General features: G+C 32.5%; 1 protein-coding gene across 8 annotated transcripts in view; it reads right to left on the bottom strand.

The window, feature by feature from the left end:
- DGKB (diacylglycerol kinase beta) overlaps nt 1–17581 on the bottom strand; it is a 695680-nt gene that overhangs the window by 306463 nt on the left and 371636 nt on the right. For all 8 annotated transcript variants that reach the window (XM_077856714.1, XM_077856707.1, XM_077856709.1 and 5 more), the window contains one exon: nt 3572–3636. In XM_077856714.1, the coding sequence (XP_077712840.1) occupies nt 3572–3636 (65 nt within the window). The remainder of the gene's footprint in view (nt 1–3571; nt 3637–17581) is intronic.

Here is a 17581-nt window from a genome sequence, read left to right as displayed (position 1 = left end):
ATTACAAGCCTTCATAATTATCATTTTAATGGGTACATATTTTAGTGTCAATATACAATTGTTACATTTTTTAAAAAATATTTTATTTATTCATGAGAGAGAGAGAGAGAGAGAGAGAGGCAGAGATGTAGGCAGAGGGAGAAGCAGGCTCCATGCGGGGTGCCAGACCTGGGACTCGATCCTGGGCCTCCAGGATCACACCCTGGGCCGAAGGCGGGCGCTAAACCTCTGAGCCACCCAGGGCTCCCCTTATTACATTTTTTTAAAGTAAGAACTTACAATGCTGTATTCTACATTTAATCTTAGCCAAAAGGATGAGAAATGATACAATTCTCTATTTTCAATAAACCAGGAAAAACAGTAATATATGTGAATCATAAGAACATAAATGTGATTGTTAATAATACTAGTCAAGTTAATGTCAATACTGATATTTTATAATAAATGGTTTTAAATAATAATATTATAAGGATTATTTCAATCTAAAATAATAAAAAAGATTTCATTTTGAAGAATATCTTAAAGTTTAGAAAGTTAAACAGCATATTTCCTTTTAAGAGTTAACTTAGATTTACATAAAAATTTGGAAAGGAATATGATATAAACCTCCCAACTAGCACTTTCTTAAGCACCGGAAAAATCATTATCTTTCCCAGTTCTTTCAATTTCTGTCAGAAGAAGCATAGAGAGAACTATATATTTTGGTAATTAATTTCCTTAAGATAATGTTAGAAACATCAGGTTCTTTAAAATATAAATGAATTTCAAGGTGAGCATGCTAGAGGATAATATTAATGGCATATGATTTATTGTGACAAGAGATCTGATCTGAAACACCATTATTAGGAGTATTTAAAAAAATCCATTTGCCAATTCCTCAAAATATGAAACAGTGCTTTGGCTGAATGTGTCTCAAAGTTGAAATCTGAAAAGCTGTCCTTGTAAGTATGAAATTGCTTGTGCACAATATGCGGCCTAAAGATTTACTAGAAAATGTTCATATTCTGAATATGTTGCATTATAGTTTAGAGAATTATGTAAATGCCTGTAATTCTGAGTGAAGACAGTTTACAAAAGTATAAATTGAACTGTATATGCCAAATGACTTGGTAAGACATGCAATTTTAGAGCTGTTAGCTGAAAAATAGATAATACACTGAGCATCTACTATATACCTGACATTCTTTGAACTCACAACAGAAATCTGACCTGTGTCAATCTAGAAGGTATTTTCTGTTATTATTGTACCAAATGAAATATTCCTTTAGACTATGAAATATTTATTTATCTCTCAGATTTATACATAAACTTCAAGAGGATTTACATTTTACAAATACATTGGGGTATACAAACACATTGGTGTACATATTTAACCACATATTAGGCAGTGAAGAATGCCATAAATTAGTACTCCAATCAATAATAAAAAATTAAGTAGGTATATGTGAATAATAGAAGTCTTATTAAGAAGAATTAAAATTATTCTGGAGAACAGATTGCATTAGCCTTTGACACTTGAAAGAGGATCATAAATTTTGGCATTCTTTTATACAGTATGTCAGTTTGATTATCACATAAATGTATTGATACACTTTCTCTCTACTTTTGATTATCCTTTCTTCCCTCCACCTCTGGTCTTTTACGTTTCTCTCTCTCTCTCTTTCTCTTTCTCTGTTTTTGTTAAGTTTGGGACAAAAATCCTTTAAACATCATCAATTTTCCCCATGTATTTCTTAAAGCCTTCAGTGGACTTTTAAATTGTGAAGCTCCTGAATGGTGGCAATGCATGTCCCATTCTCAAACTGAATTTATTTTTTTCTTGAAATCTGTTTTAATATATAAATATCAACATACAAATGCTTCATGGAATGGCATATGAGTAAGCACAGGCTAGCTATATTTTTTTAAAGATTTTATTTATTTATTCATGAGAGAGAGAGAGAGAGAGAGAGAGAGGGAGGCGCAGAGGGAGAAGCAGGCTCCGTGCAGGGAGCCTGATGTGAGACTTGATCCCGGGTCTTCATGATCAGGCAGGCCCTGGGCTGAAGGCGGTGCTAAACCGCTGAGCCACCCAGGCTGCCCACAGGCTAGATATTTTAATATGGTTTTGTGTGCATTAATAAATATATTCATTTACAGGACATTCAAGGTATATATATTATCATGTGTTGAAATCTACTATAAAGTGAATATAATTACATTGCTATACCAATTTATATTCATATATTTCATGAAATAAAATTAAATCTTATAAAATGAAAATATTCTACATTTATAGAAAATTAATAGGTGCAAAATTTTAATGAGATTTTGACTAAATTTTATAATACACATGGCACAAAATTCACATAAAAAAGTATACAGTAAAAATTTAGTCTCCACCCCCAACCACTTAGGTCCCTTTTGCAGGAGGAACAAAAGTTAGGAGATTTTTGTGAATCTCTCTAAAGATAGTATGTGCACAAGAACATACTCGTATATACACTTATTACATTTTCTGAAAAACAAAAATTGTGCCTGGCTGAACTATGAGAAAAAGACAAAACATAGTATCATGATTTATGATTTCTAGACTTGTTAAACTAACCAAATACAGGGAGCACAGAGCCTTGGGCTTTGAGCATTAATATATAAATCATTTAAATATATTCATAGCAATGCTGTTTATTATTTTGAAACTTTCTGAAATGAACACAGTAGAAATTGGTATAATTGAAGCAAAAATGATTCATTTCTTCAGTCCCATTTTTTCTAGGGAGTGTAGTGAAGATAGTCTTATTTCTGTCTAGAAATGGGAAAGCTACAAAATCAAAGTTTTCCCTATGTCCCTGAATGTCCAAAAAAAGTCAACATCTACATTTGGAAGGGAAAAATGTGTATTATTAGCTACAGTAGCAAAACTAATTCTGATCAGCAAGACCTTCTCCTTGAAGAAAAAATCTTTAAAATTAGTTTATGTTAGCATTGATAATTCCCCAGTTTATTTTCCATTTAGCTGAGGCCAATACTGGATAGACAGTAAAAAAAAAAAAAAAAAGAAAAAATGAGAGACGTTACTTGATATCTCTGTAATACTCAGTTACTCAGTGTTATCAAATCACAGTTCCATATTTTTCTTTGGGACTTAGGATGATCACCCCTCATATCCTTAGCCATGTAAAGACCTTCCCATATCTATTGTCTATCTATCTATCTATCTATCTATCTATCTATCTATCTATCTATCATCTATCTATCTATCTATCTATCTATCATCTATCATCTATCTATAGATAGATATAAATGTAGATATAGATAGATAGATAATATTATTTTCACCTTATACTTGAAATTCTTCTTTTCAACACATAAGAATGGATAAGAAATAACCACTGTACTCCTCATAATAGTCTTTTTTAAAAACAAAGAGGAAAAATTAAATGCATTTACACTTTTGTCTCAATACTTAAACACACACCCAATTTTATTCAGCCATAATATGTAAAATGTTTTATACCACATAGTGATCCTTCTCATGACATAATCCATCAACAGCAACCACAATTTATAATTTCATCATTGAGTACCTTACCTACTGTTGAATTTTTCTGGGTGTTTTTCTCTCATGATGTGGAATCTGTGTGCAATGGAAGCATCCTAAGGACAGAAATAAAAAAGAAAAAATGAGACAGTTTTTGGTCCTACTATCTTACTGAAATAAAGATTAAGAAATAAAATTAATAAGTAATATTTTAAATTAATTCTTTCTTAACAATATTGTTCCCAAGAAGATATTCTAAAATTAAGAAAAAAATGAGTAATCTAACATAAATTCAGTGCAAGTGTGATCCATGTCATTATTTCACCACTGGTTACTTGTCATATTGGCTTCTAGGAACTGATTTCTATTTAACTTATATATCTCCTTTATTAAATGGTTTTGATCTCATGGCCAAAGTATGTTTATGGTAGTATATATGAACATAAATGTTAAAAAAGTAGTTGAAAATATTGTTACATGTAGCTGGAAGGATGGCCTAAGTAGAGCAATAATCAGGTGGAGTAGTTTCTAGTCCTTTGAAATTAATTATGAGTAAAAAGATAGTGTGAGGGTGCATATATAATAAAGGTAAGTATAATACAGGACTTCAAAGTTTGTTAAGAGTGTCTTGAATGTGTTAATTATCAACTATTCACTCCATAAGCTACTTTCAGACATATCTTGCTTATGGAGAAAAGGAGGCAACAAAGAGAAAAAAAATATTTTTGGAGAATTGGTGACAAGTACAACTAGGCTCTGAGACTCCAAATGTACCAGTTCTGAAGCCTAATGGATTTCTTTATTTTAAGAAACCCACTCAGAGTTTCTATGAGACAGAATCACACTCAGCATGTGAGATTGGTAGAATATTGTGATTCAAGCTTTTCAAACACAGACTGTTCTTGCTGACTTTAAACAGTTGCCCCTGTTATATTCCAAGCAAGAAGATATTTTCCCATTCTTCATTGACACATGATTAATCACTCCAATGAGAAACTAATATATTTACCAGTCATCTCAATAGAAACAGGGCTATTGTTGCAATTAACTGTTAATTTTGTTTCATAGTGCAGATGAAAAAAAGAAAAGAAAAACTAAACACAAAAGAAATAAAGAAGTTGTGTATTTGAGAGAATCAAGAAAACACTAATCAAGGATTAAAAGTCTAATGAATGAAATGAAAAGGCTAATGTGCTTACTCATGCATAACAAAGCATGAAGCACAACAAGAGAGGGACCAATGCCCACTGCAGATGGCAGACCTAGTTGCTTTTCCCTACAAGATAAAGCTGTAATAGCACTGCATTTTTTTCTGCACATTTTAACATCTAAAAATCATTAAGTAATTGAATTAATCCACAAGAGAAAAGGATACAAAGATACAGGTGTACAGAGAAACACTTATTAAAAAGTTACCCTCAAAACCCTGTACAGTTTGATATTCTAAGATATCTTTACTATATCTACATGGTCAACTTACAGGTTTGCTAAGAAATAGGAATATCAAGATGGTTCACTTTTATTGGTTCAACAACTCTCAAATCCAGTCACAGAGTTCCTTTTTTTTTAAATTCTCACTAGTAAGTCATAAATATATTTTATATTGGAATATTGCCTTATTGTGGTATGAAATTATAGATAAAAGTGTGAGCTGGGCTATTTATGATATATTATGTGACTTGATCATTAATTTTTAAAAATAATTTATTTTGACGTTTTCCTTAATCTGGTTCAAATCAATTTGTAATACCTCATAATGAAATGCATACATCCAGTAGGCCAGTTGAACAAAACGCAAAGGAATATGATTCAAGTACAAAGAATGTATGATCAATATTGGTTATCCATAGGGAGATTATCATTGAATTTACTTCTGCTTGAATTATTTGCTCCTGCTAATGTAGAGAACTGAGACTTTTAACAATATATTGTGTAGCATAATTTGCTTCACAAGCTTATATTTTTGCAATAATACATCTCTTCTTTATGTTTCCAAAGCAACATAAAAAGGACAGAAGGAGAGAAGAAACAAGAGAATAGGGGATGCAAAGAGAGAGGATATCTAAAGAAGATCATTTAATTAGACTGGACTATAAACAAGTAAACTACTAGAAATATAGAACACCAAATAGCCAAGGATAAATTGAATGTTAGCTCTATCTCCAAGATACTTGGGCAATGGATTATGTAGTAAAAAAGGGGATAAATAAAAACTAGTGAGGAACACTGGCATGTCTTTTCCATGTGTTGAATGGGTTTCACCACAAAAAGAGTTGGCATTGCTAACTACAGGATTGATAAGACACAATGACAGCAGGTGTTCATTTGGATGAGAATTCAGACCAAATTCCCATGGGACCCTGTCCCTTTGGCATAACCCCAAGAGGCTTAAAAGAGAAATGCCAGACACTGTAAACGTATCCAGCAGCCATATTTCAGAGACATTTAGGGCTCTCTAACAGGAGGCCAAATTTTAAAAAGCTAAAATAGTGTCATTTTTTAAACACAAATTTTGCCCTTTCTGTCTCTATATACAGCACTCTTTTTTTTTATTCAACAAGTTATTTAATCTAAGTTTCATTATACATTAAAAAAACAACACTGATCTCACAGGATGAATCTGAAGGTTGATATAATCATGCATATAAATTTCCCTATGTATAGCACTCTTAAGGAACATAAATTAATCAACATTTCTTCCATACCTTACAATGGACAAACTTTAAATTTAGACAGACTTTTACTTCCAAGACTTGTAACTTTGAGAAAAATTACTTATTTACTGTAAGTCACAGCTTCTATATCTTTAAAAGAGGTAACTGATACTCCATTATAGTATTTTGGTGAATATTTTTTGAGGTTATTTTGTATAGCTGAGGTGTTCATATATTTTATATCCACATCAGAATTTTATTGAAAGTAAAAGGGGATGCTAAAACATAGTTGAAGTGCATAATTTTGAAATATATATTTACTGACTCTCAAATTGGTTTTATTATTTCCTGAAATTATAAAATACTTTTATCTTAAGTTAATTTAAAACTTAAAATCAGATCTAAGAATTAAAAATATATATATCCATCTTTATTAAAGCAAAACGAATTTAAATATCACATTAATTTTCTATGCAGCAGAAAGTAGTAATTTATAAATATATATACACACAGAGTACATACAAATATTCATATATCAGAGAATCAGCTTCTTAGTCATATCTGTCTCTAATACTCTGTCACTAGTATTTTCCTGATGAGTGATTTTTCTATTCCTGTAGGGCTTATTATTTTAATTTTAAAAAATAAAGTCATTCTAAATCTTGCATTTTTAAGTCATTAATTTAAAATTTTTGACTTTCTGTCAATCATAACATTTTAAATTGAGAAAATATAAGTGCTGAGATACCTGAGCCTATAACAAACTACATATTTCCAATTGATTTTTTTGAGGTATTATTTACATATTACAAAATTCATTATTTTAACTGTGCCATTCAGTGAGTTTGAACAAAGGTATACAATAGCCACTTTCACAAACATTATATAGAATATTTCTATCACCCCAGAAAGTTCCCTAATGCCGTCTGCATTTATGTACTTTTACACTTACACATATCCCCACCACCCCTTTTAAAGGACACTGACCTGCTTTCTATTACTGAGATTCCCTTTTATAAAATTTCCTATCAATGGATTTAAAAGTACTCTTTTATGTCTGGATTTCTTCACTTATTGTAATACTTTCAAGATTCAGCCATTTGTTCCAGTATCAGTGGTTTGTCACATTTTATTGCTAAACAGTATTCAATTGAATAGATATACCACATTTACTTGCCGGCATTTGACTATTTATAAATAAAGCTGCTATAAACTTTTGAGCATAATTATTTTCATAAACATGTGTGATTATATCTTTTGAGTAAATACCTAGGACTGAGACTGCCCAGATGTATAATAAAGTTTATATTTAACTTAAAAAAAAAAACCCTACCACATTGTTTTTCAGAGTAATTGTACCATTTTGCATTTCTACCAGTAATTTTCGAGAGCTCCAATCACTCCACATCCACAACAACCCCTGGCAATCTTTTTATCATTCTAATAAATATGCAATGGCATCCTTGCTTATTAGCCTTAGCCATTTGAGCCAGCACCAACTGCTTCATTAGAGGGATCTGTCAATTCTGATGAAAATATAAGATTTGAAAGTTCTAGTGTAGACTTAATGGATGTTTCCAGTACTACCACATCTGTTCATCCTTGTAGCTCTTATACATTCTCAGCCAATGAGCACTCTCTGAAATCCCACTTGTGGTTTCTATCCCATGATCACCCCACATATGGCCTCAAGGGTTTTAAATAATTATTTTTCTATTAAATTTCTCCAAGAGATATTCAGACACTATATGCTTAGAGTCTCCCTTAAATAATTTTAATCTGTAAAACCGATATGATCTTTTTCATTGATTAAACTATATATAAAAGAAAAAAGTTAAAAAAATTCATCATACCATTACTGTTTAAATACATTTTCCTTATTGTTGATTGAAACTGATTATCTTTTCATATGCTTTTGTCTATATTTATTTTTGTGTGGAGTATCTATTCAAATCTTTTTTTCATTTTGTTCGTGATCACTAAAATATTTATATTAATAATCATAATGATGATAAATAGTAATAAGTACATATTTACTACTCTTAAGGCACTATTTTAAGCTTTACATGTAGTATTTCTTTTAATTTTCATAAAAAATTAATGAACTAGCTACTGTTATCTACATTTTATGAATAAGAAAGCTGAGGATTATGGAGTTTAGAATCCTTCTGACCAGACAGGAAGAAGCTGTGGAATTAACAGGTGAATACATGTATTGTTTGCTAGCGTTGAGAAAGCCATGCAATTGCAACTATTTTCTTTCTTTCTTTCTTTTTTTTTTTTTTACTTTTTTTTTGGTTTACCTTGTAGAGTTTTAAATTTTTATATTTCAGAACATATCAATCTTTTATTTGAATTTTGATTCATTCTTAAATTCTTTTCAACATAATTAAGTAGAATACTTTTTGTTTTTGCTCTTATAACTTCATATTTTCCACTGTATTATTTGAATCATTTCAGGTTTAAAATATATATAGAATTTGTTTAATAATAATCTACTTTTACCTCTTTGTTTGAATACACAGCTAATTCTATAATAAATTTCCATCTCTATCTCTGTATATGTTACCTCTGAGCTATACCAAATTATTTTAATTATTCTAGTTTTGTAATACATTTTCATACTTGGTTGGGCTAGAATCACCTTAAGTGATTCTAATCATTGGAACTTGGCAAAGTTTCTGCAAATGTGATCAAGTTAAAGATTAATATTGCTTGAGTGATTCCTTTCTGCCTTACACTTTCTTTCTTTTGGAAAAGGAATGTCTAACTATTCTACTGTTATTTTGAAAGCAGATAACTTGTTTTCTAGTTTCACAGGCCCACAACAGAGAAGTTTGCCCAGTATGAACCCTGCTGAGTCTCACCTATAACAGATTTCAATGATTTAAATGATAAGATTTGGGACTTGGAACTGATGATATTGACATAGACCTTTTGATTTGAGTTGATGATACAACAGATTAAGACATTTGGAGATACTGAAATGAAGTGAAAGTATTTTGCACGTGGGACAGAATAAATCTCTGAGGGCCAGTGGGAAGATAGTAGTGGAATGGACGGCAATCCCTTAAATATATCTGTCCCTAAGCTTAAACCTTGGAACCTGGAAATATCATCTTACATGGTAAACTCTTTACGAATGTGATTAAAGATCTTGAAATGAGGAGATTGTTCTGAATTACTTAAGTAGACCTGAATGCCTTTACAAGTGTCCTTAAAAGAGAAAGACACAGGGAAATTTGACAGAAGAGGAGGATGCAATGTGAATATATACCATATAGGTAGAGATTACAGTGATGCAATCAGACATCCAGCAATACTGGCAGCCACCAGAAGTCCAAAGTGGCAAAGAACAGATTCTCCCCTATAGCCTCTCAAGGACCATGAAACTGTTGACACCATGATTTCTGCCCAGGCATATGAAATTTGGACTTCCAGACCCTTGAACTGTGAGAAAATACACTTCTATTGTTTTAGGCGACCAAGTTTGTGGTAATTTGTTACAAGAGACAAAGGAAATCTGTACACCACCTATTCCTATAGTTTCTTTCAGGAAAGCATTATCTTAATTTTGTCTGAATACTTAGTTCATTTATTCTCTCAATTTTTGTTGCATTATTTTTTGTATTTAGCATGTTTAGAGTTAGTAATTTAACAAAAGCAATATAAGAAGATAAAAACAGGCATCACAAATTCTATATGTCAACTACATAAAGTGGACATGAAACAAATAGCAAAAGCTTAGAAAGGTAGAACTTCTTGCTTTTCTGGAAAGACTTAATTCAACCCCAAATACTCCCACTGAGTATCTATTTAACATGGCATTAGAGGTCTTTAGAAATACAACAGATAAAAAAGAGGTATACGTATTACAAAGAAAGAGAAAAACTATCATTATTTATAAATAACATCATAAACTCTATAGAAAACCCAAAGGAGCAGCCCAGATGCCTTAGCAGCTTAGCGACGCCTTCAGCCCGGGGCATGATCCTGGAGACCCCAGGATTGAGTCCCACGTCAGGCTCCCTGCATGGAGCCTGCTTCTCCCTCTGCCTGTGTCTTTGCCTCTCTCTCTCTCTCTCTCTGTGTGTCTCTCATGAATAAATAAATAAAATATTTAAAATAAAAATAAAAATAAATTAAAAAAAAGAAAACCCAAAGGAATCAAATGAAATCCACATAACAAGCATTTAAGGAGCTACCCAGATATACTAATAGCATATAAAATTAGTAGAAGTAAACAAATTAAAACAAAGTAATAGAAAATTATCACTTTCATAATAACAAGAACAATTACAAACATCAGGGGAAACTACCAATGTGAGTCCTACAGAAGCAAATGATAATTACTAAAGACACAGATGCATGTCATCCTTGAGTTGCAATGATTTAAAGAGGTGGGAGTTCAAGGACATGAGAAATGGTAGTTTCTTCTAAACTTGAGTTCAATGGAAGCGCATGAACTTTTCTCTATTACAGGGCATTTACTGTCTCTTGGGATTGGTTTTTGAGGTGTGTGTGTATCATTCCACAGGAACTCTGAGGCATCAAGTTGCACATCTGCAACTTAACCTGCTATGAAAACCTCAGATGCAACCCATTGTGGACTTCTGTTAGTTAGCTTTTGATTATATTCCTGGGACAACCAGGGCATTTTTCTAGAATTAAAAATTTAGACATAGAGAAATACATTACTGAGAGAAAGATGACAGGTGTTAGTCATTTAGAACCAGTCCCTGGAGTAGGAGATGAGATTTGCTGAATGGTAGATGCAGGCTCAAAAGCAGAGCTTTCAATGAGGAGACTTTTGCAAAGAAGTAGCTTCACTGTGAGCAGACTTTTCATGAATTTCTTAAATATAAAAATTTCTTTAAATTACCTTCTCTTGGATGATGGCAAAAGTTATAGTTAAGTTTCAGTTTAAACTATTGCTCTCAAATTTTATAATTGTCTTTTGCTTTGTTTTGTTTTTTTCCCCAATTATTCAGTGAAGTTGGAGAGAACAGTGCCTTTCTCTCTGTCTGTCCATGTTCTAAAGGGAAGTGTGACTTGGGGTTCTATGTGAGATGAGGCCTGTCTCCACGTCAGCATCTTCCCACTCTCCTTTTCATTTATCAAGAGACCCTTTAGGAAGTTGGCAGTTTTACACTGAGAGAAGCTGTGTCATCAGTGTCCCTTATAAACCGATGACACACTCTAATCTGAGGAAGTGCATTATTCTAAAGGGAAAGAAGTTTATTCCTGTTAAAAGACTCTCAAAAAGTCTTTGAGAAGCCGATATGGTCATGCAGAATACTGAAATAAGTAAATTGAAGCTTTTACAACACCTAAGTCCTTCTGGATAATGTGATAAGATAGTTGCCAGACCCAAAAGGATAGGGTGACCTGTAGAAGATGGCCTTGGGAGAAAAAGACATCCAGTCGCAACACTTTTCATTGAGGTAGCCAGGGATATAATTACCCTAACCCACTTTTCTCCTTCCCATCTCTAACTGGGGCTCTCAACTGGCAAAGTCAATGAGAAGCAAAAGGACAAGAACAATCTGATACTATACAGGATATTGCCCAGTCAGACAGTACAATGTAGAAGGGTAGAGAGGGGATCCAGACAGGCAAACAGAAGTAATCCAGAATAGAGGAATTACAGTCCTTAAGATTCAATACTCATATCAGACTAAAAATCTTTATGTAAAAACATAGAATTCTAAGAAGCATAGCATCAAATATATGGAAAAGGATTGATAGTTAAGGTGACTATTGCTATATCACCAAAGTATCAACTATGATACACAAATATGTATGTATACATATGAATATAAAGTATGCATTTAAAAGTTTTAATTAAATGAAATAGTTATTACATGCTACTTGGAGATAAATACTAAACTTTCTCATTTTAAAAAGCAAAACACCTTAAATAATTTGAGTTATTATTTCAGAAAATAAAACCAAAACCAAATTTGCCATTATTACCTGAAAGCTCCTTATAAGTTTAGATGTATGTATTAAGAATGAAGTGTATACAGGGTTGCCTGGGTGGCTCAGTTGGTTAAGTGCCTACCTCCTGCTTTTGTCTCAGATCACGATCTCAGGGTCGTCAGATTGAGCCCCACATCAGGTTCCATGTCCAGTGTTTAGCTTGCTTGGGATTCTCTCTCTCCCTCTCTTCCACTCTACCCCCACCTCCCAACCCCAGCATGCAATCACTCCCTCTCTCTTAATTAATTAAGTGTATTCACAGAAACTTTTCCAGCTTTATCAGAGTGATGTATCCCACATAAATATATTTCCACTATATGTTGCACACTAAACTTTTACATTTTATTAATTTGGGCTAAAAACTATTTTTTATGTATGTAGATTTAACCTAATTAAGCTTAGTTAATAGATTAATCCCTTTTCTCAATAAAATTGATAAATAGCATCAATTTTAAGCTCCTCTTAATGGCTAGGGTTATCTCGTTAGGTATCACAGATCTTGCACAACAACACACATGACCCTCAGTGTGCGAAGGGCTGTTCGCTCTATGCTCAATCACTTCAGACTATTATGTTGTGCTTTCTGGTTTTCTTAAGACGTTTTTACTCCTTTTCTCTTCTATCAGATCAAACTCGTAACTTTTACTTTTTGCTATAAAGAGCATGTCTTTCCTTAGCAGTTTCCTCTTGTTTCACTGATTCTAATTTTCATATTTTGAAAATAATGGAACCTTAAAATCTAAAAACTAGAATTGACCATAAATATTGTTCATAGCCTTCATGAGCGAAGTGGATTAAACAAAACCAATACAGGTCTGGAATATGGCCAGTAAGCACAAAAGACATATAGTCTATATGTTCTTCAACAAGTGAATCTCAGAAATTTTGTGCATAAACTTTGAGATAATCATTATAACCTAAGTATTTTATTATACATAATTCCTAATTGGCCATTTTAATCCAAAAGTCACAACTGATAGAACAATTATCTTTGATAAATAAATATTATTGAGATGTAAGCATTATATTTTCATCTGTAAAAATTTGTTAAAACTGTAAGAGATTATGGCAAGAGTGAAAAGAAATGTACAAAATATTAGAGCTTCAATTGGGAAACAGAAAACCCATACTTAAAATTACAAAGTAAAATGAAAAGATTTTACTTAAACCTTAATAATCTCATTAAACATTTCTTTTTCTTAAATATATTTTATACAGAAGATATCATGAAACCAAGCCGACTAGTTCAAGTTATTAGGAAAAAATATCTGATCTTGGAGAATCTAGAGAGACATGCCAAGAGGAGAACCTCTATCATAAATCCCACTCTTGCTCTATAGAATATAACACATGGAGTTAGTGCTAACAAAAAAACTTCTAAAACAGTTTCTTCCCTTATCCTTAAACTTTGTGAACAAAATTGTCAAAAGAATAAACTTAGTATACTTGTACTATTATCAGAACTATATAATTTCTATGATCAAAATGCTCCTTTAAATACAAATTTTGTTCTCCTAAGCAAATTGCTAACTTGTTTTCACTGAATTAAAAACAACTACATTCCTCTCAAAGTGCTTCTTTCAATTAAAGTAGATTTGGAGGCCTAGAAATCTCAAACGAACCAAACAGTATAGACTACATAATTAGTGACTAAAGTGCGATTCAAATAAATTGCTTTATAATTTTAGTTTTATTCCTAATGTGGAACAATCTAAGAAGATCTTAATTACATGAAAACCTATGAAAGTTAAATTTATAACAGTTTTACTAACAGTAAATCTTTAGATCAGAAGCTCCCTTTTTATAGAGCCTAAGGTTAAAACCAAAGAAGTGTGCAGTAATACAGGCAGATTGGCTAATATTTAAATCAAAATTATTATTTTTAAAAGACTGTACAATAAGATTTAAAATTTTTTACATTTCACAGTTTTGGTGAGGCGGTGATTAAATTGGTCTATAGTAAAACTGTCTACATAGTACAGCTCAACTCAAACCACAAGGTAAACCTGAAATTCTGGAGAAAGACTAGTGTTACAGTGTAGTCCTGGAAAGGGAAACTAATCATTCCTCTTCAAAGGGTACAGATGGAATCCAACCCATAAGAAAATGTTCTGTTTTGGGTCTACAGAGGAGGATATAGGTCAGTATGAAAAGATACTCTTCTCATGCCTAACAAGAGAGAATCTACACCCTTCTGACATTTAAGGTCTAGGATAGGCCGAAAGTCAATGAAAACAAGTCAGGGCTCCAGGGAATGAGGGATTGGAATGCTACAATGATGTTAAGGCATAAGGACATAAAACAGTGTCCAATTTACTGAAACTTCTAAGAAAGGCAGTGGCTTGCTCCTAGCCAGGCAACACAGTAATTAAAAGCACATGTTCTACAATCTGACCAACAGCTCCTATACTCATGCATCACTACATTGATGTTTTTTCATCTAAAAAAATGAAATAACCCATATCTACCTCATCAGTTTAATACTAAGATCATTTTTCAAGGATCATTTTTATAGGGATTTCTATACCTTGGCATAAAGCCTAATAGTGAAAAAAAAAAGAAAAAAACAAGAAAGGTATTATTCCATTGCTCAGGTACTGGGCAAAAACAAACAAACAAACAAACAAACAAAACTACTAGTCTAAGAGAAGAAGAAACAAATTGATAGCACCGTAACAAAGAACCAATCCAATTCTTTATATATCACCTGACTAGAAAATATTTACAAAAGACAACTTTGCAAAAATAAGCAAATGCCTAGAATATTTCACAAATCCTGCTAGTGTCCACTGAATATTGAATAATGCGTTGGTTGTTATTTTTTAAAAACTCTCCACAGTAGAATTGTTATAATTTGCACTCTTCTTTACCAATTTGGAAAAAATAACAAGTATATGAATTTCAATAATAAAATATTTATTATAAACTTTTTTGAAATACTGAATTGAGAAAAATCAAGTCAGTATCATATATTTCTTTCTGTTCACAGTAAACTAGATTCTTAGCTCTGTTTTCGTTTTTAGAAATCTTAAGTATTTTGCTATTATCTATTATCATCAATAATCATGATTTTTTTCAGTTAAAACAGAAAGATTGGATTTGTCAACTACATTATGTCTGAGGTTGATTTGGTCATTACAGTACTCATTCAATCTGATAAAAGCTGCAAATGTGTTAACTGCTTTGATGTAATTTCAGCAAATGCAGAAAGAAAGTCTTGGTGTCTTTGAATACTCAGGGGTTTCGAATGCATGTAGCATTTTTCGTAATATCTGAAACTAGGCATAATTCTTGCATTTGCAAAATAAAGTTGGCACCTGCTGTGTGATTACCAGTCATTATACTGGCTTGGTAATGACAAAGGTGGTATGAGTGCCACCAGTAAATTGAGGGAGATGGGATGAAGGAAGAGTGGTGAAACAAGTAGGAATGAGGGCTGAGGTAGAGCAGAGGGGGCAGAGAACTGAGATTGAAGAAAATAAAAGAATTTCTGTTTACTCTCTGTAGGTAGAAATGGGAGTAGGTCTCAAAGGTGAGGGTGAAAATAATCCTGGGGTGTGGGAGGATACTGGAATACCACATTGGGGCAGGGACATGGACAGTTTATCAGAACCCAAAATAGGATAATTTGTATGGGAAAAATATAAAAATAAGGCTCTCTATAGAATACTCATAAAGCCAATGAATGCCAACAGGCTGATGACTGGTGCAATTGCACTTGTCTGGTGCAATTATATCATCTTTATCCCATTTAAATCTGCAAAGTAAGTACTACTGTAAAGAAAAAATGGAAAGGTCATTGATTTACACACTCTACATAACTCATCAAGTTGGAGTAGCCAAAACATAAACCAGAATATCTATGTCTGTATGTAAATAGCTTATAGTCATGTAGTTCATTGCTCTAAAGGCCTTATCTTAACAACTGCTTCAAAAATGACTCTAACTTTATTGCAGGAATGGTTTCCAAATAGGACTATATTCTTTGTGTCTGAAACACAATGATAGCAATAGTTTGGTTGATTTCAAAAGATATCTAAAAGTGACACCATATGATCTATTTATTATATTTATTAGCTTCATCTGAGGGAAGAAATTCATGGAGTATTAGACCACACTTCATTCTCTTGTTCCTTCTTCTACTTCCATCACTCCACCTTCTCCTTCCTATCTGTCTTCATTCTCCGTCTTCCCAAGTATATACCAAGGAAAGTCCCTTCGGAAGAGTTCATCATTTTTCTAGAAAATATTCCTTTCCTAGAAAGGTATACCTACTAAAGGCAGTTACAGGGTAAAACTGGGCTGTGGCAGATGCTGCTTGTTACCTTCCAATACCTATTTCCTCGTCTTTCTAACCAAGAACTCTTACTTCATCTGGGTTGCCATATACCAAGCTGAGAAACAATCAAGCAACCAAACCCTAAATTCTGGGTTCTTTCGTAGCTAGGAATGGTGATCTATAAAATCCCTTTTCATCTTCTACCTCCATCATCACTACCATACTCATAAGCATATGGATATAATACCTAAAAGCTAGAACAGATAACTCAAAAAAAAATGATAAAGGGCAAAAAAAAAAAAAAATAGAAGAAGTATGGTCCTATCAAACATCTTGATGGCCAAGATGACTTCCTCCAGAAGAAGAAAGCCATGTAAGAAGCCCCTGACTTGTAACTCATGGTTATTTATGAGTTAGAACTTATTGTTCCACGCAGCCAAACACAATCTTAACAGAAACATAAGTGACTACTTAATGCCCTAGCAACTCATTCCTCTGAAAACATAAAGATACAGAGTCTGTAATGGTGATTTCTGAGAAATATTTCACCCGATTACTTTTCTTCTTTGGCTAAAATTACAAAACTTTGTATTTTTGTACAGACCTCTGTGATTTCTAAAGTGTGTCTTGCAAATTATATATGTTGACCTCATTACTTTTACTAAATTAGATATTTAACCTTTTTCGACAGAAACAAGGCAGAGAAAATATCTTTATTTTAGAAAAAAAAGTCTTTCTGGGTTTAATGGCTTTCCTGAGGTTACGTGGCTTGCCTAAAGGGCACACGAGTTTGTCTTTGATACCTCAATCCATAACACAGGCTGTGACTTCCTTGTTTATCCCTGTAATATAGACAGTTGACTTGACATTCATTTGGTTGATGGTCTTGTCTCTAAGGTATCCCAATATTAATTGCTGTTAATGCCATTAATAGCCCATCTTTTCTAAAACAACTAATATTATTAAAAAATAATAAGGAGGAGCTGCTTGTGTCCATGATTCTATTCACAATCTAATGATAGGTTTCATTTAATTAGTGATGTATTTCATAGATAGTATCAGAAAACAAAATAATGTTGAATGGTTCTCACTAAATAATAAGAAGTCGTACTTATTCTGTTTTCCAGAATAAATATGACTTTAAGT

Source organism: Canis aureus, chromosome 18, assembly GCF_053574225.1.
Source record: "Canis aureus isolate CA01 chromosome 18, VMU_Caureus_v.1.0, whole genome shotgun sequence".
NCBI lineage: Eukaryota > Metazoa > Chordata > Mammalia > Carnivora > Canidae > Canis > Canis aureus.
This window is presented reverse-complemented; position numbering and strand designations above follow the sequence as displayed.